Source organism: Rhinopithecus roxellana, chromosome 3, assembly GCF_007565055.1.
Source record: "Rhinopithecus roxellana isolate Shanxi Qingling chromosome 3, ASM756505v1, whole genome shotgun sequence".
Taxonomy (NCBI): domain Eukaryota; kingdom Metazoa; phylum Chordata; class Mammalia; order Primates; family Cercopithecidae; genus Rhinopithecus; species Rhinopithecus roxellana.
The window spans coordinates 96329148-96355500 of record NC_044551.1 but is presented as its reverse complement, the minus strand read 5'-3'; the positions used below and the strand labels follow the sequence as shown (position 1 = coordinate 96355500).

At 44.3% G+C, this 26353-nt stretch overlaps 1 protein-coding gene across 5 annotated transcripts in view; it reads right to left on the bottom strand.

The window, feature by feature from the left end:
- Positions 1 to 26353, bottom strand: part of TRIO (trio Rho guanine nucleotide exchange factor) — a 367782-nt gene that overhangs the window by 133926 nt on the left and 207503 nt on the right. For all 5 annotated transcript variants that reach the window (XR_004056304.1, XM_030926983.1, XM_030926984.1 and 2 more), the window contains exons 12-18: positions 15581 to 15750; positions 14407 to 14581; positions 10149 to 10344; positions 9246 to 9412; positions 7098 to 7217; positions 5173 to 5364; positions 4551 to 4700 (exon numbers count right to left, since the gene is read on the bottom strand). Coding sequence is in view for 4 of the 5 variants with exons in the window: in XM_030926983.1 (XP_030782843.1) it covers positions 4551 to 4700; positions 5173 to 5364; positions 7098 to 7217; positions 9246 to 9412; positions 10149 to 10344; positions 14407 to 14581; positions 15581 to 15750 (1170 nt within the window). In the remaining variant the exon portion in view is untranslated. The remainder of the gene's footprint in view (positions 1 to 4550; positions 4701 to 5172; positions 5365 to 7097; positions 7218 to 9245; positions 9413 to 10148; positions 10345 to 14406; positions 14582 to 15580; positions 15751 to 26353) is intronic.

Here is a 26353-nt window from a genome sequence, read left to right as displayed (position 1 = left end):
CTTTCCTGAAGCGCTCTGATGACACCTGCTGCTACATTCTGCCCTATAGAGAGGCCCATGGGGCAGGAAACAGAGGGCAGCCCCTGCTTTATGGTCACAGAGGAAGGGAAGCCCTGTCTCTGCCCAGCCTGGAGAGGTTTGCACACCTGGCCTGCCCCTGGATCACGGCCTGAGACCTTGAGCTGCAGAACTCCGCTGGGCTGTGCCTGGATTTCTATATAGGGCTAGACAGTAAACACTTTCAGTTTTGGGGGTGGTCATACAGTCTGTTTCTCCATCACAACTACTCAAACCAACAACCAATGAAAGAAGCCACAGGTGACAGGTAAACTATGTCGAAGTGGCCCAACTTAGCTCTCAGTTCATAGTTTGCCAACCCTGGTTGGAGCTTTGTTATGTGATGTCATTGTGGTAACTGACAGTATGTGTTTATGTTTATGCAGCCAGATAAACCAAACCAGTTTCATTCATGTATTTTAAAATAAGCGTTTTATATAAAAGAATACAAATATAAAATCAAAGAAGGAAAAAACCCTTTAATTATATTTGAATTGGAAACATCTTGCACATTTCCTGTCTTGGGTCTGGAATTAATCTTTTCTTCAAGGAGCTCTATCTCCTTCTAGTGGTAAACGGTATTTAGAGCCCACAGTCTAGTCATCTGGAATGATCAGGGCTTTTGGGTTGGTCACTGTTTCCAGACCTTTTCAGTAGACGGAGCGAGGCTATATCTTTTTTTCAATTAAGAGAAAAACACATCATGAGTTTCTACTGATCCGTGTGAAATTTCAAGTTGTCTGATATGGTCTGGCTCTGTGTTCCCACCCAAATGTCATCTTGAATTGTAATCCAAATTGTAATCTACACATTAGGGGAGAAACCTCGTGGGAGGTGACTGAATCACGGGGTGGTCCCCCATGCTGTTCTCGCGCAGCGAGTGAGCTCTCACAAGATGTGATGGTTTTGTGAGGGACTTTTCCCTGCTTCGCCCTGTACTTCTCTCATTCTTCTCCTTCCTGCACCATGTGAAGAAGGACGTGTTTGCTTCCCCTTCTGCAGTGACAGTTAAGTTTTCTGAGGCTTCCCCTGTCCTGTGGAATTGTGAGTCAACTAAACCTCTTTCTTTTATAAATTACCCATTCTCAGGTATTTCTTCATAGCAGCATGAGAATGGACTAATACACTGTCAAAACCAAACAACAAGGAAGATGCTGAGGACTACGAAGGTGATGGCTAAGGACAGCTAAGCAACCTGCCTTGAAAGGGCTCCTATGGATAGGACAAGCGGCATGTTAAAAGATAAATGACAGAGACTGCTTTGAAACACACCAAATATATTTAAATCCATGATGATACTAAAAAAAAGTCATATGTAGAAGTTACTATAGCAACAATTCATTATCCTGAAAATGGCAAATAAAAAGGATCAAGCAAGCATTTACTCTGCCTTTTCTGGACAAACTCTATTTTAGAATAACCAAATAGCTGAGAGGGATTAATTCTAGATAATCGAGGCCAAAGGAAATGACAGAATTAGAGTATCACCATTTTGCAATTCCTAAAAACCAGTTACCACCACTGGGTACTAACCCCATTAGCTGAAAGGTGGAAGGGAAGTACAGAGGGGTGAATTGCACTCACCATACTTGAACTACTGATCAATCTTCTTACCAAATAACAGAGACAGAGAACTAGACATGATGTGTCTCCTGAGCAACCCCATAGGAAGCACAAGCACCACTGGCAAAGTTTTCCAAGCTCGCTCGTGCTCTCTCACTCTCTCTCACCCCCGCCCTGCCACTCCACCCCCACCACCTTTCAAACCAGCTCTGATCAAGGCTCACAACCTAACAAAAATCTAGAAATTGTGGATGGTGTTAAATGACTCCACAGGATGTAATTACCAATCTGGAATGGGGGAAATGCCACAATCTGAGGAACCTATTTCTTCAATTAATAAATAGTAATGAAAGGAGGGAGTATTGTTTAGATTAAAAGTGATTCCAAAGACATACCCAACCAAATCCATATGTGGACCCTGTTTGCATCTTAATTAAAACCATGTATAAAAAGATATTTGTAGGCCAGGTGTGCGGGCTCATGCCTGTAATACCAACACTTTGGGAGGCCAAGGTGGGAGAATCACTTGAGCCCAGGAGTTTGAGACTAGCCTGGGCAACATAAGAAGACCCTGTCACTCTAAAAAAATACAAAAATTAGCCAGGTGTGGTGGCAAGTGCCTGTAGTCTGGCTCCTTGGGGGCGGAGCTGGGACGATCGCTTAAGCCCAGGAGCCTAAGGCTGTAGTGAACTATGATCACACCAGTGCACTCCAGCTTGGGTGACAAAGGAAGACTCTGTCTCAAAAAAAAAAAAAAGACATTTACAGAACAATCAGAAAAAAATTTTTTTACAATGCTGGATTTTAGATAATATTAAAGAATTACTATTAATTTTTAAGATAAGATAATGGTATTTTATTTGTATTTCTGAAAGGGAGAATTTACTGTTTAAATTCACAAATAAAATGATAAATCTAGAATTTTAAATAATCCACTGAAGGTGGATATAGGCCCATATATTGGTAATCAGTGAAGATGGGTGAGTAAAATAGGGGGAGAATCCATTCTCTCTACTTGTGTATGTATCTTCAAATTTCCACAATAAAAAGGTACTTAAATATCCTGTACACAAACACCACAAAATCCAAGTTGAACAAGGGAATCCAAAAAGGCTTGTGATTACAGATGCTCCTTAACTTACCCTGATAAACCCATTGTTAAGTTAAAAATATTGCAAGTCAAAAATGAACTGATTGCACCTAATCTACTTAACATCCCAGTTTTACTTAGCCTAGTTACCTTAAATGTGCTCGGTTTAAGCCTATAGTTACCCTGGGCTGCAGCTGGGCAAAACCATCTAAAACAAAACCTATTTTATAATCCCATGTTGACTATCTCATGTAATTTATTGAATGCTGCACTGAAAGTGAAAATCAATGGTTGTTTAGCATTTCACGTGCAGGTTCTACTGAATGCACAGCGCACTGGCACCAACAAGTCAAAAAATCACAAGTCAAACCACTGTAACTTGAGGACTGCCTATATTTTTGTTTCGTGATTTTACCTAAATAGCTATCTTAATTATATGAACTAAGTGGTATTCATTTTTCTTTCATACTAAATGGATCCTGGACAAAGAGGGGAGAATTCTAATGATTCCACCTGGAAATCCTAATAGTGATCAGCATTTAGTAAACTTAAGCAGCAGGGACATGTTGGGGGTAGGGGCTTTAAAAAGGTGTTGACATAGTTATAATGACTGACTGTGGAAACTGTGACAGTTTTCTCACCCCGGGAGCTTGCTTAAAAAGAAAACCACTGTGGTAGGAGCACAAATTACCAGATATAATTTCCAAAGAGTTACAATTTATCCTCACAGACTGAACAATAACTCTGTCCGTCAGATGATGGACTTCAGAAAAAAACACAAAAAGTATTAAGTGTAAAAGGAAAGTGGTCAGAGAGGTGAGAACGCTGAAGCAATGAGGAGGTAAGGAGGAAAAGTGACCACCACCCCTACTTTTAATGAATCTGGGTGGTGATAACAAGCAGAGCCTCAGAATTTCTGTAAGAGCCCAAGTATGCAACATGGAACATTCAGCACCAAATGTTGCTCAATGTTTCAATTACTTTGAAAAATTTAACTCTTCCAAAGCACATCTGTGACCATGTATGACTAAATGTGACATACATAAAAATATGACAGAGCACTGTAGGCCCAACTACTAGGGAGGCTGAAGTGGGAGGACGGCTTAAGCCCAGGAAGTTCAAGGCTTCAGAGAGCCGTGATTGCACCACTGCACTCCAGCCTGGGTGACAGAGTGAGACCCTTTTCCTGAACTAAAAACAAAAAAAAGAAAAAGCAGTCTTGAAAAATTCCTCATTTAAAGCTTTTCAGAGAGAAAACTCCCAGCCTGGTCTGCATGTGACACACCTCTCTTGTCGGAAGCATTTTCTGAGTAGGTATCAGTGACTGCCACCCCAAGCCGTGTGGCGTTTGCACCGTGTCTCCTCCATGCCATGCTTACACATCTTCTGAGATGCAATCTTTGTTCCCTCTGAAGGGAATGTAGAGGCTGAGTTTCCAAAGGAAGATTATTTTAAGCTATATTTGTATTGTTTTTCACCAAATCAATCAACCAATCAATCGCTCTGTCTCCAGAATCACTAGGTATTGTGACTTCCAACCAATCCTTATTCATACAGATTTTCAGCTATTTCCCTGCGAAAACTAGAAAGACAGGGCAATCGCATATGAAAAAGACGTTAAGGTTTTCTTTATTCAGCTGACTTCTCACCGATGCGATACTGCCCTTGTTACATTCCACAGCAGGCAAGAGCTGTGGGGCATGCTCCCTTAGGAAGCGATGACTGTGCCATGCGTACCTGGCAGGCAGGAAGCCTCTGCTGGGTGCACTGTCCGCAGCGCTGCCCCTACCTTCAGGCAGGAAGCCTCTGATGGGTGCACTGCCCGCAGCGCTGCCCCTACCTTCAGGAACGCCTCCTTCTGCTCCAGGTGCTTGCTGATCATCGGTGTCACGTGGTCTGTCTCGGAGTTTGGGCCCAGCTTATCCGCCCCGCCACACCAGTCTTCTTCTCTCTTGTACTCCTGTTCCAGGCTCTCGAGGACGCTGCAGACCTGTAAGCAGGAAAAGTTCGAGGCTCAGACTTGGCATCTGCCATTGCCGACTGGTATCTCTGGAAAGCCCTTTCAATCGGGCTCTGGGGATGAAGATGCTGTCAGGAAGATCACATAAGAAGGAGCCATGGGCTCTATCTGGCTGGAGAACAACTACAGGGTCAAATGCAGGCAGACCTTTCAGAGCAAAAACAAAACCAAAGCAAATATCCTGTCTCTCTCTGATGTGCTTCAAGTCATATGTTTAAATGACAAGAAGAGAGGTGTCTTCTCAGCTACTTTCTAGCTGATTCTTCTTTGACATCTAAGGTATACAGGAATAATTTTAACTCCAGAATGCCCTTTCCCTGCTTGACTTGCAACTGATTGGTTCAATAATGACTGACATGTCAACAATGATTAAGTTGTCCCAATATATTAAGCTCAAAATAAAGTATCAGTGGAGAGTTCAAGAGAGGGAATCTCTCCCGACCTGCTCTGAGGTTTTGTAGAAAGCTACAGAGGCGTTGACGAGCTTGAGGCGATCTTCCATCTTGAGCATAAGCTGCTGCCAGTGAGATGCCACCTTCTCGGCGCAGTCCCGGATCATGTCCATATCGTAGTGGTTGGCCTGTAGCATGGCTTCTGCCTTCTGCTGCACCTGCAGCGCACTCTGATGTGTTTTCTAGAGACAGACAAGAAAAGGGAAGCCTTATTTGTCAGAGTGTCCCCACTGATTAGAAAGCAACCAGGATGGCTACAGTTACTCTGTTCTTCATGATTTTGTGGAAATACCTTCAGTTAATACTCACTAGGACGCTTCTAAAAGCACAACAGACAGTTTAGGAAAAAAGGTTTTATGCCCAGGAACAACTAGGGCTATGTTTAAATTAGCTAAATGAAGGATGAAATTCATCAGGACCTCCCAGAATGGGTCTCAGTTGTAGGGTTCTTAGTCTGAAAAATAGCAGGAAAAACCCTTAACAGCCAAAGAAGCAGTTGAACTGTTTCAAGTGTATTATTCCTATTGATCCTTCTCATAATAGCTGCTGGAAGCAAATGAACAAGTAGAGAAAAGGTGGCCAGAGTGAACGCCTTTTATTTTCACTTGCAACTTAAACTTTGGATTCCAGTGAAAAGTTTTCAAGAACTACTGATTTTAAAAAGGAAAGGAAAAACAAATAAAAAGCTAAGAATGAAACAACTGTGTTCTCTGGAGGTCCACGCCATCTGATAAATCTATGCAAATAGCATGGCAAATACAGTAAGATTTTGCTCATCTGTCCTCGCTAGAAGAGCCAGGACGGGCTGAGAAGTCAGCTTCTCTCCGGTGAGGCCGTAGAGCCAAGGGAGGGGGTGGTCAGGGAGAGCACAGGTCTCTGAGGATACAAGATTTTTTTTAAACAATAGCAAAACCTTTCATTTCACCTGAAAAAGTACAAATGATCCCATAAAACACTATATACAATATATTCTAATCCTTTACCCAGACACAGTGATTTATTACTTGCAATTTAATTACTAGAAATCCCTTGGCACAGTATACAGATGCCCAGAGTTTGCACCTCAGGAAGAGGTGTTAATGCATGTCCAATGGCATCAAGCAGTTGGCAATAAATTAATCTAGGGAATAAATTAGTGGCAACTTCTATAGCTTTCTTCTCTGGCTGACAACGTGAGCAGAGGAGGGGAGATAACATTTCTGTAATCGAATGTTCTTTTTCCTTTGACATTACCTCACCACTTCCAATCAGAACCATTACCCATGTGCCCTACCCATACCAAAAAAATAAAAATCATTAGTCCACATGCTGACAGTGAACTGGATGAGGCCTGGAATTAGCCTGAGTCATTTTGCTACAGTTCTGGCATACAGACCCTTGTCAAGGTGAACATGGCTGCTTTTAAGCAGGAATCTGAGGAGTTCTGCTGTCGGCATCGTTTACTGACTGATAGTGAATTCATGATATACACCTGGTCTTGGTGAACTCTCTGCTTGGTTGAGGTTGGTAACATAGGAGAAACATACTTATGAGACCAGAAAGATACTACAAAACCTCAGCTGAGACTGCAATGTGGGCTCCTTTGTTCTGAGCTGTTCCAGATCAGAGAAAGTGCATCTTGCCAGGACCCCTACAATAGGAGAACAACAGGAACCCCCTGGTTTCTGAGACCGTTGGGATCCTTGCAGTGAGGCTGCCTGTCTGGGATGCAAATCCTCACCTCACTGTGGCGCCACACTGTTTCCCTCTCCTGAAATCAACTGCAGACTTAGAAGCACTGTCAGTTTGGGTCCTCTGAGTTGTCTTTACCAATCCAGCCCCGTGTGGCTCCCATGGTCAGTGCCATGTGGGGGATTCAGGATGTTTGTCCTGAGGAATGAAAGAGCTAAAGCACAGACAGGCCCAGCGCCCTTACCTCAATGGCATGCTGGAACTGCTCGTGCTCTCGTTGGAGCTGCTCTGCCTCTTGTAACGAGCTGGCTGTGATAAGTCCGGCATTTAACATGGACTCTCCGTTGCGGATCCAACCCAGCACCTGAAACATTACACAGGGTAACTCCAAGCAGCGGACTTTCCAGAGAATCCTGTGGACCATCAGGGGTGAGATATGAGCGTGCAAGGTGGTCCAGTTGCTCTTGGCAGGTACAAGGCACTGATGGCTTCATCATCCTCCTGGCAACAGCCTGATGTTCTTCCATGGTACCTGATTGCAAATGCTGCATCTTTTTAATTAGTTCTGTTATTTTTAGTAGCAAATGGGAAATGAAAAGGTGGAGGGTCCAGTGGATTGTTGCTACTAGTCCACAAGTCAGAACAGATTAAGGGCTACATTTTAGAAAACCTACTGACACCAAGAATTCCTTGATAATCAAGAAAAGCGTTTTTCATTCTCTTTCAGCATTTTTAGGACTGAAAAATTGGCAACTGCTTGAAAAGTGGGAACTAATTTATTTCACGCACTAATGTTCCAATTTAATTGCAGTGTTGAACGGCATAATAAAAAAGGTATGAATAACACTATGCTACAATGATCAGGTTCAAACCATGAGCTTCTCAACTGCACGCACACTCAGAGGAAGTAAATTCTGACAGTGGAAACCACAGATTGTGGGAGGTCTTCTGGATAGCTGGGTGTGGAAGAGACCTCAAGTAACCTATATAATACCTATTGCCCTCTCGTTTACTTAGCACAGAAGTACTTCTATTGTCTAAGCCCTCTCCCAAAGTTGGGGCTTTACTTAGAAAAACTTCAACTAAGTAAAACCCCAACTTTGAGAGAGGGCTTAAACAATAAAACCACTTCTGTGGCTGGGGTTTTCTAAGTAAAACCCCAACTTTGGAAGAGGGCTTAAACAATAAAACCACTTCTCAGCTCCTATTACAGCTTGGCTACAGTAATGTACAAGTCTAGCCAATGAAAGCAAAGCAGGAATCTCTGGGGAAGTTTGTGAAAATATTTCTTTTCTGACAGAGGGGCTACCTCTTTCTCATTATGTGTTCCCCTTGCTGATAATTTGGGATATGGAGGTGATGGCTGGAGCTACAACAACCACTTGGCAACCAGAAGGGAAAGGCCGCCCATCACCAAGATCTCAGCCTAATGTACCACGGGAGCACTAAATGCAGACCAGCTATCTTCTATATCCTGACTTGTCACATGGGGAAAACACCTTTTCAAAGCCACTATTATTTAGTCTCTGTTATAGGCAAAGGCAAATCCTAAGGGATACATTTATTTATTCCGTTATTTCTTAAATAAATTGGTTTGTGTTTTTGCAAGAAGGAGCACTTTGTTAGCAGGTCACAACACTTGTTTATATGTAAAAATACCCACGCTACAGATGGCATGTGGGAGACCAAAAGGTGCTCTTTTCAACAGTTCTGACTGAAGAGTCTACCTGTTCCAGTGTGAGTGTCACCTACTTCTGCACCACCTCCTGCTCATGGTCCAGAGGCATCTTAAGTCCCCTCCAACCAAACTCACTTTCTGTTTGCTTTCTCTACATCTTTCAGGGCACCATAAACTTTTCTCTCCCTCCATCAAGCCAGTTAATAAAATGTCATATCCACGCATAGAATCCCACTGGTACTGAGCCAAAAGCAATCCCTTCCCCATGTTCTATTTTCACTTTGTCATGCCATCAGGATGTGGTATTATGGTATCCTGATAACACAAGAAACGAGCCAGGCATATGGAGTCTGAGAAACAATCCAGATCCTAATAGTACTGGGCAGAAAAAGTCATGTAAGAGGCAATATGCTCAGGGTTTCAAGCAAGAGACAGACAATCAATATTGAAAGAAACCAAGGGCTGTTACCTTCTAGTGCTGCCCGTGCTGGGTGAACAGCCAGCCAGTCATCCTGGCCACTGGCTCCCTTTTCACACATTAGGGAAGGCTGTAATGGCGGGTGTGTGTATGTGCGCATTATCTTATATATCAAGACAGCTGTGTTCTGAGTGGGCACAATCCTCCCCAGTGCTACAGGTCAGAATTTCCAGGAAGTCGATGCGGTATCAAACGTCTGAAGCGCAGCCTCCCCAAGCATCCAGTCGCTTGCTCACCTGTTTCACTTCTGCCTGCAGGTGGCGAAGCTGCACGCACTGCTCCAGGTGTTTCCGATGCTGCTCTGCGGCTAAATCCAATTCCTGCTGCTTTTCATGAAGAAACTCCAGCAGGTCCTGGACCCGAGTTGCCATATCTACATCTCTATCGCAAAGCAGCTCCACGCCTGTGGACATTAAAGGGAGACCCTAGAATTCAGCTAGCACTTCAACCTGCTGTTCTCAGAGGCGGATGGCACAAAATCTGCTTTTGTGAATGATCTGCCCAGCTAGGGGCCAAGCCACTATGCTAAAGGGCAAGTTCAAGGAGGGCAATGTGTGTCAAAGCATGTACAGGCAATCAATCCACGTCCACATCCCATCCATTTCTACTCCCACAATGATAACTAGGAAAGTGTAGCATTCTTTACAAATGAGCGAATTTCAGGGTTTTTTGTTGTTATTCTCATTACATGCAGTTTCTTCTTTAGTAAGTATTTAATTTGTGTGAAATGAATAATGGAATATGCAGGTTGTTGTTAAGTTTCTAATACAATTCTGAACCTATAGTGACATCTGCTGGTAAAATATAAACTAAGAAAATAAAGAATGTGAAAATGTTTTCCTGGGATTATAGTTCATTTATATTATAGTTCATTCACAGAGATACGATATGTCATTGTGTAAAATTAAAATTTATGATACTTAAAATAGTATGTGAGAATATCATGGGTGAGTACTCTAACGATGTTAGAATGTGACTGTATTACATAAAAATGCAAAACATTCGTTTAAAGAACAGGTATCTAGAATACCTATATCGTAGGAACTCACAAAATGTGCAGTCATCCCACTGAAATAAACTGAATTGCCATGAGGACATGAAGAAATCACAATGGACACATATGGAACGAGCCCTCTTACCAGAGGCCTGGACCTCATTGACATACTGCAGAAGATCTTGCCCTTGGTGGATGACGTCAAAAGTCAAGTTGTTCATGGTCAAGGCTTTGTCTGCATGGTGCTGGAGGCGCTGCTCTGCGATCGTGAGATCCTCGGTGTCGAAGTCATTCATTTGCTGAGAAAGCTCATCATTCCAAGACTCGAGGTCTGAGATAATCTGAAAGAGGAAGGTATTTAAGATCAAGACAAAAAATAAATACACGCAGCCACCTCTCACTCTGTACCAAGTAAGGAAGGAAGAGATGTCTCGCTGTCAAAGAACAGAGACGTCAAACACTTAAGATGCATGACTTTGGGGGTGTACAGATCACACCTCAATAAAGCTGTTTAAACAAACTAAACATAAATAAATAAATAAATAAATAAATAAATAAATAAATAAATAAATAAATAAATGGACACAGAAGCCAGATGAAGGGGTTCCCACTGGTCAAAGATACCAAAAGAGAAGATAAATAAATTACCGAAACTACATAAAATATATTGTATATACAAAAATCCATTAATATTCTTATGGTGTTCAAAAATAATGAGAAGCTAAAAGTCAAAAAAAAAAAAAAAAAAGAAAGAAAGTAAAGAAAAAGTATTTGGTGTCTACTAGAAGTAGATAGTAAATTGGCTGGGGGTGGTGGCTCATGCCTAGAATCCCAGCACTTTGGGAGGCCAAGGTGGGAGGATCACTTGAGGTCAGGAGTTCAAGAACAGCTTGGCCAACATGGCAAAACCCCATCTCTACCAAAAAATACAAAAATTAGCTGGACGTGGTGGCATGCGCCTGTAGTCCCAGCTACTCGGGAGGCTGACATAGGAGGATCGTTTGAACCTGGGAGGCGGAGGTTGCAGTGAGCTGAGATGGCACCATTACACTCCAGCATGGGCAACAGAGTAAAACCCTCTCTCAAAAAAAAAAAAAAGAAAAAAAAAAGTAGATAGAAAACCAATCATTATCCTAAATATTAGCACTTAACTAAAAGATAAAAGAACATTTTATAATGAAGAATTCCTCTTTATAGATGAATCTAGTTATTAAATGCAGAAAGAATAATAAAATTGCAAAATTGTTTTCACATTCTCATAAGCAATGATCATCAGCACATAGTGAACTACTGTGAGAAAAAGGCTGAGGGGATTTAACCACAGAAGGCTCAGCATGATGGTGCCTGAACCGGCCTCAGGGTCCCCAGGGAAGTGGGATTAGACAGGCCCAGCCTTCGCATGGGGAACTACGATGCACCACCTCGGAAAGACTCTTGCACAACAACAGAACCAGAATCAGGTCTTTGCATCTAACTTCTAAGTTTAGAGGAAACACCAGGGAAACTAAAAGTTACACAACCTAAAATAATACAAGTGAACAAACACTGAATGTGGGATCTGGTTCCTTTGACAACCGATCTAGTTATTTTAGCAAATGATGGCATAAAAAAAAGGGAGGAGGACAAAGGAGAGACAATTCTAGATTAAGAAACTGACCATTAAACACAAGAGCCAACCTCACATGCCTCCTAACTGAGGCACCCACGTCAATCTGAACACGCTGTGAGTCAATGACAATAAGAAATGACTGTTAAATTGGGGAGATGTTTAGTTGATTGTGGGGATGTAAGAAAATGGCCTCATCTTTTAGAAAAGCCATTAGAAGTGAAAGAATAAGCTGGCAATGATTTTCTCTAAAACACTATAGCACAGCAATAACCAAAGAAGGTTAACCAGGCTGGTAAAATCATGCTGAATTTGTGGGACAGGCACACGGTAGTTCCATTGTACTGCCCTCTGTACTTCTGTATAGCTTTGAAGACATTCATTCATTCATTCATTCATTCATTCATTCATTCATTAGAGATGGAGTTTCACTCTTGTCACCAAGGCTGGAATGCAATGGAGCAATCTCCCCTCACTGCAACCTCTGCCTCTGGGGTTCAAGCAATTCTCCTGTCTCAGTCTCCGGAGTAGCTAAGATTACATGCCCCTGCCACCAAGCCTGACTAATTTTTGTATTTTTAGTAGAGACGAGGTTTCACTATGTTGACCAGGCTGGTCTCGAACTCCTAACCTCAGGTGATCCGCCCGCCTCGGCCTCCCAAAGTGCTAGGATTACAGGCGTGAGCCACCACGTACGGTCATAATAAACTTTAAAACATAACTCCATACTCCTGTGGGCCATCAGATGTGGCATCTTCCTGGATAAGAGAGGAAACCTGGCCAAAGCCGAAACTGCTCAGATTTTCATTTTTCAGGATTAAAGAGAACAGAGCTTCTCAGGCTGTGATCTTCTAACAGCTTCTGAACCATATCTGAAGCTGGCCTGAGACTGGGCTGCAGGTACAGCTTCCTCTATTCAGGATGCACTCCCCCAGGCTCTGAAACGCTGGCTCTATCTAGGACACTTGTAATTTTGTGGCTTCGCTGGGGGGAAAATGTATGTTTTTGTTTCCTGATCTGGTTCAATGAAACTGGAAGTACTTTCATATACTTACAATAAATACAATTTTTTTAATATTAAAAATTTTTTTCTCTTTAAAATAGTATTAAGATAAATGAATCAATTTTTTTTTTTTCAAGTATCAAAATGTCCTGGAAGAAAAACTGCAACTAATGCTTCTGGTTGGTTTGTGTTTCCTAGTTGAAAATATTCAATATGCAGCTAAGTTTTACAAAAGTGAGTCCTTTGAAGTCAGAGAGGGGAGTGGGCCTGGCTGGTCTCCCATTTAGTCTGTGCTGCTACCTTGGGGAGGCCATGGCAGGCCCTCACTGGGCAGAGGCCAGCGTGCTGGTGCCTCTTCTCTGCATAGCTCCATGTGGATCTAAAGGTCAAGACTCCGAGAGCACCTGAGTAGATTTCACCAAGCCACGTGTTTAGGGTTTGACTCCTTTCTTGTTATTCGCTAATGACGAGACTGAGCAGAGCCAAAAAGGTCTGTTGTTGTTAATGAAAACAGTGCTGGAGATTTAGACAAGTGGCCAAGCAAAGGCATCCAAGAGAGTCCTGCGCAGGGCTGATTTGGCCCTCGCACCACAAACCAAAACCACTCCCCAGGGCAGGCCTATAGACAGGCCCAGGGGAAGCCACACGGCCCACTATGGGCAGAAGGTCCTTCCTGTGCCGAGGTGACTGAGGGCAGGCTACGCACAGCCCTGCCATCCCCAGCCCGAGTGGCAAGGACTGCTGATGAGTTCGAAACCAGAGACAAGAAATAAATATTAAGAGGGTGTGCTCTGCAGGTGTCTGTCAGCAGTCACAGAGGAACCACAGGGCAGCCCAGAGGTATGTGGAGGAGGCCTTTGGACCGTCACAGTCACCAGCTGTACAGAGTGGCCAGACTCCAGGAGGGCAGGCTCACCCGCGGAGGGGAGCTTTGGCTCCTTTCGTCAGGTTCCCAGGTAAATTCGCACTCATGGGACTGGACTGACTTCTGCTCGCACGGTGTCAAAAAAGAGAGCTCCTCCTAAGCACAGAACCCAGAACCACTCTCTTTTTGTTGAAGAAAGATAAAAGACACCTGTAATTTCTTTCTCCTGTCCACATATAAGGTGCAGAAGTCCATGTTTAGGTAAGAACTATGGATAATCTAAGAACATCTCTTTGGGGGGAAACTGGGTTTTCTATTATCTAAAATGCTATGACCACAAGTCAGGATTATTCCCACTCTGGGAGAGAGAAGGGCAAGAGAGAGAAAGACGGAAAGAGAAACGGAGGAAGCAAGGAAGAGAGAAGGTAGGAGAGAGAGAAGGTGGGGAGAGAGAGAAAAGGGGAGGGTGAGGACAGGAGGAGAGGGGGAAGGATGAGAAGACAACAGGGAGGAAGAGAGGGAGGGCTGCTGCCTGAGGCTGATGACTGTGCCTAAGCTGAGGACAAGGGAGTGCTGTGTGCGACCCAATCAAGGTTTAAACACCCCAAGACTGAGAGAAAGCTGTGCTGGCTTCCTTCGGTTCTGCTCAGCGCTTGCTGTGCTCTGCTCCTGCCACGGGAGCTGCCTGCTCTACTGTTTCCAACATTAGGGCCCAGGGTTGAGCATCCCCTGGCCTCCTAGGGATGATCCAATTCCAGCCTCCAGGAACCCTCTCTCCCTCCCGGACTCCTCCTGGTGCAGAGGGTGGGGGTGTGGGTGAGGACACAGGACCTGAGCGGGGCAGAGACAAGAGGGCACTGGTGCTGTGGAGGAAGCCAAGGGCTCCCACAGGCAGGCAGGCAGGCAGGCGCCGGCCACGGGACACTCACGTCGATGGCGTCCCTCTCGAAGATCCGCAGCTGCAGGAAGAGCTCCAGCTTGATCTTGCGCTCCTGGAAGAGCTCCTCCATCTGCGACTGTGCCTCGTCCAGCTGCTGCAGCACCGTCTCAATGTGGTTGATGGAGCTGTTGTGGGGGGTCTTGTTACTGGAGATGGCAGAGTCCCTGCAAGAGCGCACAGAGGAACAGGAATTGGATGAGAAAGTCACACATTGTTAGATACCAGATCCGGCCACGCAAATCTTCAGGGGAAGAAAGCTGGCAGGAAGCTGCACTGCTTGTCTCAGAAAATGGAACGGGCGGGCTGCTCCCCTGTAAAACAATATTAGGCTTCCTTCTCGGAGCAATCCTGCTGAATCTGAGGATACACTGAAGAACTTCTCTGGCATTTTCTGAAATCACTCTGTAAGAAGGCTACTAATTATAGAAAATCACTTTAGAGTTGTATTTTTAGCCACTTTTCTTGTTAAGTAAAAAACGGATGATACCTGGTTAGCATAAACGACAGAATCATATTGGACATGAGAGGTTAACCTTTAATGCAATCAATTAAGCCTTTATTAAGTAACTGCCTGCTGTCTCTCCCAGCAAAAGTGAACGTCATGCAAAGTTATCAGTCAATGACTTGAGAAACTGTCCTGAGTGATACAGTAGGGGGTTAAATGGTCCCCCTGACCCAATAAAAAAAATCTGCTTCCAGAGGAAACAAAACCAACCCTGGCTCTGCCTCCATATCCTGCTTTGAAGAGCACTTGGGGGTGGGTGTCTGCCCCTTGCAGGCCTGGCTGAATCTGGACGTTGGGAGGTGAATACTGCTGTCCTCTAGACCAGCCTGAGGGCGCAGTCCTCGAAGGCTCACATTAATCTCGTTTATAAAGAAGTGTCAATAATTACTAGTTGGATGCTAAGAGAAAATATTAAAATTAAATTATGTGGCTTATTAGTCAACGTTATAACGAAAACTATTATGAAGTTAAACTGTAAGGAAGGAGGGGAAAAGAAAAGAGAGAAGAGCCATTTCTCTCCTTTGCCTTCACGACGCTACTTGCTCTGCACTGAGCTGGACAGAGAATCAGAGCAGACTGCTCACAAGAGTAAAAGGGGAAGGGGAGTCACAGGCAGGGTTTCAGAATCTGTTTGGACCAGGAGAGGGGTGAGGCCCACCTGAGCTGCTGGATGAGGTCCTCCCCTTCCTTGATCACGTTGACCGTCACCTGCAGGGTGGTCTGCTGCTGCTGGCCGAAGCGCTTGATGAGGTCCTGCACGGCCTCCACCGACTCAGCGTACACGTCGTCCAGCAGCTCCTTCTGCAGCTCCTCCAGCCACGTCCACAGCTGGGGAAGGGGAGAGGTGGGTGAGGCCGGCCGGCCTGGCTGCACCACCAGGTGGGCCGCCCGGTGTCCAAGTGGCCCCAGTGGAGACGGTATATGACTTGCCCTGGGAGGGGACTGGTGACAGACCGCTCCCAGAGGGAAGGAAGGAAGGACAGGAGGGAGGGGCATCCAGTCCCACTGCCAGCGGAACACATGCACAACAAAAGCAGCATGCCACCGCCGCAGGGAGGAAAATAAACAGGCGGGCAGCACTGTCACAAAGAGAAAAAGGAAAGGGAAGGGAAACTGCTCTTTCCCATATCTCCTGAGGCTCAATGCAGAGTGCGGTGGAAATAAGAAAAGATTCTCAGTCCACAGAAACATCTGCTGACATAAGACACCTTCTCTGACATGTCTCATGCTCTTACTTAGCAGGTGGACACTTTTATTTCAACTTTTCATTATTAAACCACTGATTTCCCCCGGAAGCACACAGAAGGAAGTGCACAATGTGGTGAAAGCAATTCACCACCGAGCCTGGCCCGGGACCAGGGTGTGGAGCTAGGGAGGTGACGGCACCAGCCCAGGCCCCACAGTCAGGCTGCCAACAGTTCGGGCCTTTGACGGAAAGAGTGTGCATGCCGAAAAGACGCAGACACCTCCACTGCTACCACCATCAAACAGGCTGCTGGAGACCTAGATGAGCAAAGGCACCCTGGAACGACAGTGGCAAGAACAACTTCGGGCCTGGTGGGAGCTGGGGAGCAGAGCCTACTTCCTGCAAGTTCATTAACTCCTGCAGATCTCTGGGGTACTATTCATGGAACCGAAAAAGACAATTAATTACACTAAGCAGGCCCTGGTGGCTTGGCAGTGGTTTGTATGTGGAGAAAATGCTTTCAGCCTCCTCAGGGACTAAGAGTCAGCTCACACATCTTCTGCATGCCTAGTGAGAACAGCCGGCTCAGCTGGCGAGACAGGGCAAGTCGGGACCTCCCGCTTGATACCCTGTCCAACGCCTGCTTCCTCAAGGCTCTTAAGTCAAAACTGTACGTGCAGAAAGAAACTGTGTGCATGTGGTCTTCTGTTTCCAAGCCAAGCTTTTTACAAAACAGTTTTACTGAGGTCTAACTGATGTACTATAAGCTGCACAAATGTAAAGTGTCCAATGTGAGTTCTGACATTTGTCTACGCCCAGTTCACCGTGAGCCTCTCCCTCATCCCAGAGCTGGCTGATGTCCTCTGTCCTGCTCCCTCCCTGGCACTCACCTGTTCTCAGCTGCTAGAGATTACCTTGCATTTTCTAAAACAATTTCTAGAACTGGATGGGACAGTATGTACTCTTTTTTTTTTTTTTTTTTTTTCTGTCCAGCTTCTTTCATTCAGCATAATTACCCTGAGATTTATCCACACTACTGTGTGTATCAAGGGTTCATTCCTTTTCGCTGTCGAATAGCAGTCCCTGTATGTATGAAACCACAGTTTATCCCTTCATCTGCTGGTGGACATCTGGGTTATTTCCAGTTTGGAGCCACTACAAATAAAGCTGCTATAAACATTTGGGCACAGTCTCTGTATGAACTTATGATTTCCTTTCTTTTAGATAAATATCTAGGTGTAAAATAGCTGGATCATATGGTAGGTGCATGCTTAACTTCCTAACAAACTGTTAAGTTTTTCCAAAGTGGTGTATCATTTTTATCCTTCCCACCAGCAGTGTATGAGAGTTTCAATCCCTCCACTTCCTCACCAATAACTGATGACCAATATGGTCATTCTTTCTAACTTAAGCCATTCTAAATGAGTGTTATATCTCACTATGGTTTCAATTTGCAATTCCCTAATTATTAATGATGGCAAATCCAATCTAAGCTTTTAAGTGTTCTTTTGCTGTCAAACATATCTTTAAAAACACACTATTACCAGATGACTTAGTTTTTCTGAAATATGCATAGAGAAACTGACTTCCATTTGTAACAAAGAAAATCTCAGTATCAATTCCGTACTACAATTTGCTCCCTGAGCAATATTTACATACATAAAATATACTTTTATTGTTATTTGCAAGTCAATACATTCAAAATACAGCAGGCCAATTTTAAAATAAGAAAAGTGCTGACAAAGAAGTTATTTTTCAGTCCTGTTACTCAGTGTCCTAAGAATTAATTTTACTGAAAATATTAAAGTAAATAAAACATTTGTTAACTTTTCTCATATTATCCACCTATTTTTTGTGTCTAAGTTATCAAATTTCATACAGTTCAAGAATTTAATCAATGGGGTTTTAGAGATAGGCCAGTTCAAAATTTTCATTCTCTAGATTAAGGAAGAGAAGTCCCAGGTGATGAAGTGATATGCCCAAAAGCTAGTATCAGAAAGAATACTTCGCCACAGTTGGCATCAATATTTAATTCCACATGAAAACGCCACTCATCAACTCGCCAAATATGAACTGATGCCCTGCACCATCTATAAAGGGTCTATAATCAATAAGACGCTTTCTTGTTCTTTTGTTTCCCTCTAAATTCTCATGAACATGGCAGCTGCATTTATAAATAGGAAAGATCACAGCATGAAGGACTCTTCCAATTTGCACTAACATTTCCCATGAAAAACATTCTAAATTGCTAAGTCACAGAGTATAGTAGTAACAGTATTATAAGACTTAGAGTACGGCGATCTGGATTTAGGAAATGCTTTACAAAGCATTAGCTGTGTGACCTAAGAGATCACTTACTTTCTCAAGAGACTCGGTTTGCTTAAACCGGGATCCTAGGAATGCTAATGCCACCTCAGGGCGTCGCTACGAGAAGCAGATGAAAGAGGACACATTGGAGGGCTTCACGTCAACAGCAATGCTCTGGACAGAATTATTACCCTGGTTATAAGGATGGACTTAAATTAACTGAACAGGCAAGATTTGCTCAAAGAAACCAAGTATGTGCCAACGTGGCTGCACTGAGCTATAACTAACCAATTACCAGAAGAAGGCTGTAATGTTTCACTAAAGAGTCAAAATATTTAATCAAAAACATCCATGACATTATCCAATCCATGGACATTTCTACTTAAGATGGTAACCTGCTTTCCACATGCAGGTGGTGGGGTGGGGCGGGCAACTGGCCACACACAGAAGGTGCCCACTCACTCCCAAGGCAAACCCTTTGAGTCGCATGCAGCCACTGCAGCCTCCCACCCTCCGATTCCTCTCCTCAGATGGACAATGATGAAAACACGGTGCTGCGCAACTGCGTTGATTCTGCTCACAAAGAAAATAAACCATTGATTTCACTCCTTTCTCTCAAAAATCTCAAGTGTATCTTCCGCCTGAATAAACTGCTTCACTGAAGCTGCCCCCACCTTGTCACTATCCAGTGGGACCCAGGAAATGGAGTACTCCTGGGTCCCCTGCCGGTGATAACTATAGTACTAATTAATGGACAAAAAATGGAGAACACTTAAGGAAGCAACAGGGGACTCTGCAGAGTCAACTTATTATTCTGTCCCACTGCTGAGATGCTAGCAACAGTGCTGCCTCTGCACTTCATGTTCAAACTGGGAGCAGAAGTGAATGGTTTAAGCAAATGTACATCTGAAAAAGGTCCTCAGAAAACAGGTGACACTCTACAATCCTGCAGCCCATTGCTCTTCTCTCACTCCAATCAAATTGGAAGAAATGTAGCTGAAAATAAAGGTAAAGGAGCCAATTCTGACCCAAATATTAAACCTGCAGCGCAGCAGGAGGGCGTCTGGCTCACTTGGTGACAAGTTGCCCTTCTGGGCACTGAGAAACCAGGTCCCCTGCTGGCAGGAGCCAATGGTGGCCTGTGGCTGTAGCTGCACTCTCCTTTAGCTAGGTTCTTATGCCACTAATAGAAATTGGTATCTCTTCTTTTAAATCTGTTGAGAAAACAAAAACACTTTTTAAAAAAAGCCTACTAGAAAAACAGCAAAATCGGCAAAACAGAACAAAATTACTTAAGGCAGCAGTAGAGAATTTGCATATTCTGAACAGGACCCATCTTGTAGCAAGGCCCTGAAATACAGGTGTCCCAACCACCCTCCCAGCCCTGCTCAGACAGGAGGGGTCAGGCCCCCAGCACCGCTGGGCCCTCTCCCTGAAGCCCTGCCAGCCAGGGCTCGGGGACGTCTGGGCCCTGAACTGGGAGATCAGCAGCCTGTCCCGACTCATTGTGAGGCCTCACTCAAGGACCCAACTTGTGGTACAGGAAGGGGGGCAGGCTGCCCATTTGGGTGGGGACCTCTACAAAATTCCTCTTCTCCAGCAAATACTACCAAAACTACCATTTAAGATACAAAAGCATTTTACCAAGTCTCATTTTTATACTCTGGTGAAGAGAAGATGAGAAATGACCCGGAACTGGCTGCATGCACAATGCATAGCTGTGCTTCTATACAACTCCACTGCAACAGCCTGAGAGTGACTATGAGTGCTTCTTCCATAAACGATCACTCAAATCAAACACTTCTCCTAAGAGGTAACAGACAATAATGACTAAGAGTGCAGGCTGTGAAGCCAGATTGCTTGGGTTCGAGTACTGACTTAACACTTCCTAGGGTGTAACTTTTGACAAGTTACCTGGATCCAGCTGTTTTCTCATCTATAAAATGGGCATGGTAATAATGCCTGCTTCAGAAAGTTGCTTGGGGCTGGGTGTGGTGGCTCACGCCTATATTTCTCAGCACTCAGAGATCGAGGCGGGCAGATCACCTGAGGTCAGGAGTTTGAGAACAGCCTGGCCAACATAGTGAAACCCTGTCTCTACTAAAGATACAAAAAAATAGCTGGGCGTGGTGGCATACGCGTGTAGTTTCCGTTACTCGGGAGGCTGAGGCAGGAGAATCACTTTAATTGGGAGGCAGAGGGTGTAGTGAACTGAGATCATGTCACTGCACTCCAGCCCGGATGACTCCGTCTCAAAAAAAAGAAATAAAAGTTGCTTGGAGGTTTCAATGAGAAGACAATGTAGAGTGACGAAATAAGTAAATGCTAGTCACTGTTACTGTTTTTGTTCTAAGAAAAACTCTTTTCATAATAAGAAAAATCACAGTTTTAAAATCTTTAGATATTTTTCAAAACACATTTGGGTTCCTACCAATTGTTCAAAATATGTCACTTGGTCTAGTAAACTTAACATCATCGCACATTTATATCTTTTTACTCCTAAAAATAGTACAGTATGAGGAAAACGTGCTAGAATTAGTCTGTTAGAGTCTATAGAAATCACTTCCTCTCAATTCTAGGGGAAGTGCCATGAATCTTTAGGGGTCAAACGTTTTCCCTTCCACCTGGTAGTTAAAAAAAAAAAAAAACACACACAACTAGTGTATGCCCCGCAACATCCTGGATATTTTACCGCACACTGGATGTGCTCACCCTCCCGCTGGCCGATGAAACCAGTGAAGAGCCACAGGTACCGAGGAGACCACGAAGGAACTGATCCTGGGACCATGACATTAAAAAAGGACAAACTAAATGAGGCAGAAGGAGCAAGGCCACATTTTAACCATTTAAAATACTTGCCCCTTTGGAATTTTTCTATCTGGTCCTACAGGAAATATTCTCATTCAATTTGGAGAAAAAAGTCTTAGATAAAGGTCACTTCTAATATCAACTGGGGGTGAATGGGCGCATATCATAATGAAACACCATTCAAGGAAAGTCTGTTTTTAAGTTTTTAAAATGGTGTATATGATGCCTAAAATATCCTTGAATAAAGAAATGAGAAAAACCCTCTAGGATGCCTATAAAATTCTTACCATAAACTTACTAAGAGAAAAAAATTATACTTCTGGGCATGCTGCAAATTTATAATAAAAAGATAAATCTTTGCCCAGCAGCAGGAGAGTTGTGTCCTATGGAAGTTCACAGCAGTCTGGATTCTACTGAGAAACACGAGCAGGTCTGGCAGCAGCAGGGTTAGGCAAGGCTGCCCCCTGGAGGTCATCAGAGCTACTGCTGGCCATCTCTAGCCCAGGGGATCTGTAGGCCAGAGTGCTGGGTGGAAGAGGACCTGAACTCAGTCCACAAGTGGGCTGCAGGTGTGTACAGGACCTGGCTCATGGACCAGGATCCACACAGAAGGATGACTAGGAAGGGACGTAGAGTTCTGTGGTGAAAACCCGAGTGATTAAGATGTGGGAAGCCTCCCACAGGCCTCTATGGGCCCCACAGCTCTGCTGGAAGAAATTCCCTGAAAAGCTAGCTTTGAGATGAAAAGGCCCCCTCCTCACTACCTGGAAAGGGAGACCCTGCCGCAGAGGGCTCTGAGAGGACCTGGCTGGGGTGGAGGACCCTGGGAAAGGACCAAGACTCCAGTTAAGTGGAAACTAGGATCAGGGCCCTAAGCTGGGAATTGTTGCAGCTGCAATCCTTCTGTGCTCCCCAGTGGGGTACGAGCTGATGCAGTTTGAACCCAGGCTATAATCAGTGTCTGTCTGGAGGTGGGCTATGGAAGGAGGGGCCCAACACATCTGCTGGGGTCCTTATCCCATGCGTGGTCTTGGGAAATTCTTGGAGCACCTATCTTCAGTTTTCTCCCATATGAAATGAAATCATTATACTACATACATCTTCTCTAACTGGAAAGCTAGAGTGAAAATCCACATGTGAAGTATTCAACTTCAGCAAGCACTTGGTGAACAGAAGCTGCTGCCATTGGTATCTGTTTCCCTACTCTTGTTTTTGACAAAGACAATCATCTGGGTACTTGCGGTAATGGGCGAGCCACAGGGCCAGCAGGGGAAGTAGGAAAGCCACAGCTTCCCAGAGCTGCTGCAAGGCAGAAGCAGAAGTAGGAGTTTCAATGGCAACTTGCAGGAGGAATCTCAGAGTACAATCACTATGCACATAAAATGTGATTCAGTTTCAGGTATAAAAACCAGGGAGAAAAACGGAACTGTCTCAACCATGTGCCACATGTTCCTCTCTCTGAAATGACGAACTGTACTGTGGGTCCACAGGCCTGAGGCTTGATTAAGGAAGAGTATGAGTTTGGGAAGCACCTTTTCATTCTTCGGTAGGTAGAATAAAACATCCCTTAATACAAGGGTCACCAAAGCGTGGGCTGCAGACAAGTATTGGTCCGTGGCTTGTTAGCAGCCGGGCTGCACAGTGGGAGGTGAGCAGCAGGTGAGTGGGCATTAACACCCGAGTTCAGCCTCCTGTCAGATCAGCAGTGGCATTAGATTCTCACAGGAGTGCGAACCCTACTGTGAACTGTGCATGTGAGGGATCCAGGTTGTGTGCTCCTTATGAGATGAGAATCTAAGTAATGCCTGATGATCTGAGGCAGATCAGTTTCACCCTAAAACCGTCCCTGCCCCCACCACCACCGCTGGTGTGTGGAAAAATCGTCTTCCACAAAACCGGTCCCTGGGGACAGCTGCCTTAATATGATCAAAGAAAATTTATGAAGGATGTATGGGGTGGAGGTGGGGAGGAACAGAGAACAAATCAAAGTTAGCATCATGAAGTAATTATCCATGCAAATGCATTACATGTAAGAAAGGAGGAAAAAGCAGAAGAAACACAGGGGCATATTCAGGGTAGCTATGCACATTAAGATGGGACAGTGCATGGACATTCCAGCACCAGAGGGTGGACGCCCTGCAGAGGCGCGAGACTGAGTACAGGTGAGGCACAGGGGATGTGGTGATGACACCCAAGTAGGACAGAAGACGGACGTGACTGACCTGGGGCCAAAGCTCACAGAGGAAACAACATGGACTTAAACTAACCAAATGGTTTCAAGTCTAAAAGAAGAATTTGACTTTGGGAATTTTTTATTTTCCTTCCATTGCCCAACATCCCCACAAGATAAGACACTCTCTTCAGCAAAAGTTGTTATCCAGGGGTGTCAAGCTTGGGAAATGCTGCTCCCCTATCCTCAGGTCACCTGGAGAGCAGCCACAGTCTCTCACTGCAGCTGGCCAAAGCGTAATTCCTCCTTGCCGTGAAAAGTCTTCAAGGACCTGCAGACAGTGTCCATGCTCCCGCAGCCTGCCTGCCTTCCTCGGGGTGACATTTCATTTCTTGAACTCTGAGGGTATAGCATGACCTGGAGCTCCTTTGACACCAGCTCACTCCCCCCCAACATTCTCTCCTTTCAAAGTATACTGTGCAGTCATAAAAAAGAAGGATAGCATGTCCTTTGCCACAACAGAGACAGAGCTGGAGGCCGTTATCCTTAGCAAACTAATGCACGAACAGAAAACCAACTACACATGTTCTTACTTACAAGTGGGAGCTAAATAATGAGAATACATGGACACAGAGAGAAACAACAGACACTAGGACCTACTTGAAGGTAGAGGCTGGGAGGAGGAAAAGGATCAGAAAAAATACCTATTGGGTGCTATGCTTAGTACCTTGGTGAAGAAATAATCTGTACACCAACCCCCTGTGACATGAGTTTATCTCTATAACCTGCACATGTGCCCCTGAACCTAAAATAAAAGTTAAAAATCAACATCTTTTTAAAAGATGAATTTTGGTTTATATTAAATGGAGAAAGATAAAAGTTCAACTCCTATGTTGAAAGCAAAAGATGGAAAACAGGACTGGCTTCTTCAAAGGCTCATCTTGTAGAACTGCCTCTTGGAAACTTCCCGGTAATGTACTAAAGACAGCAGTCACCACGACTCTCAATTCCGAAGGGAAGAGCACAGCTTAACCTTGGCCGCTTCCGTGGGATTCCCAAAGGTTTAATGAAATGACTCCTCTAAAAGAGTCTGAAAGTAAAAGTCTTTAACATTTAAAAAAAGGAGCAAGGAAACGGATGTGGAATAATGGGGTAAAACACACACATGCTCATATGCGTGCACACACACACGCAGGAAAAACACACACGCCCATGTGCGTGCACACACATATACACACAGGAAAAACACACGCTCATGTGCGTGTACACACAAACACGCAGGAAAAACATACATGCTCATGTGCATGCACACACACACAGGAAAAACACATGCTCATGTGCATACACACATATACACACAGGAAAAACATATGCTCACGTGCATACACACAAACGCAGGAAAACACACATGCTCATACGGATACAAACATGCAGGAAAAACATACATGCTCACGTGCATGTACACACATATACACACAGGAAAAACACACCTGCTCACATGTGTACACACACAAAGATGCAGGAAAAACACACATGCTCATGTGTGTACACACACATAGACACACAGGAAAAATATGTCCATGCGCGTGCACACACACGCAGGAAAAACATGCTCATGTGCGTGCACACACATATACACACAGGAAAAACATGCTCACGTGAGTGCACACACATAAACATGCAGGAAAAACATGCTCATGTGCATACACACAAACACGCAGGAAAAACAGGCTCATGTGCATGTCTGTGTACACACATGCAGAAAAAACACATGCTCACATACGTGCACAGACATATACATGCAGGAAAAACAGGCTCACGTACGTGTGTGTACACACACGCAGGAAAAACACACATGCTCACATGCGTGTATACACATATACATGTAGGAAAAACAGGCTCATGTGCATGTCTTTGTAGACACATGCGGAAAAACACACATCACACATGCTCACATACGTGCACACACATATACATGCAGGAAAAACAGGCTCACGTGCATGTGTACACACACGCAGGAAAAACACATGCTGATGTGTGTGCACACACATATACAAGCAGGAAAAAAACACATGCTCACATGCATGTGCACGTACACACAGATGCACGCGCACACAAGAGGAAAATGGAAAGGGCATTTTCCTTGCCAAGGAGATGTTTCTAGTAGAAATAAATAGAACTGTGGCCAGTGCTTGCTGAAAATTAAACACAAGCATGACTCCGCAGAAATGATATTTCATCAATTGTTGAGCACTAAGAAGTCTTAAGAGTGTATTAAATAATCAGTGTAATCTGTTCGAGGATATTATAATTAAGGGTTTCCAGGGCATGTTCTTACTAGATGATCATTCTGGAATATATCCTGTTTGTATTACTCTCACACTCCTCAAGTCAGTTTTACCCAGTGTGGACACATTAAATTGATGTGATATTCATTAAGCAAAACAAAACGACATAGGGGCTGGACAGCTGAACACAATACCCACATGATCCAAACAGCAACCAGAAAGCAAGACAACGGCTTCCCCTGGTCACCACAGTGGAAGGAGTTATTTGGGGGCATGACAGCATTGTGGACTCAATCAAATAACATATGTAAGCCCACTTCTTCGTTAAACACACGCTGTTGCCACCTGTGTGATTCTTATTCTGTACTGATTCAAAACACTCATATATTAAAACTGATTAATGAAACTTTCTGTGACTGATTTGTGCTGTGATCTGTTGGGATCTGAATCCTATCATCTGACACATCTGACAAGCCTTTGTCAAGATTTGATACACTCACCTTCCAAACCAATTCAACCACTCACAGGCTTTCTGCATGAGAACAGACAACCTGCAACCTGACGCTGCAAACTCCCTCCAGCACTGCTGACGTCATCCACTCACCAAACCCTGCACTTACAGTCTCACTTGCAAAGCTTTTAATGCAGCAACAATTATTTTGGCTATGGCAC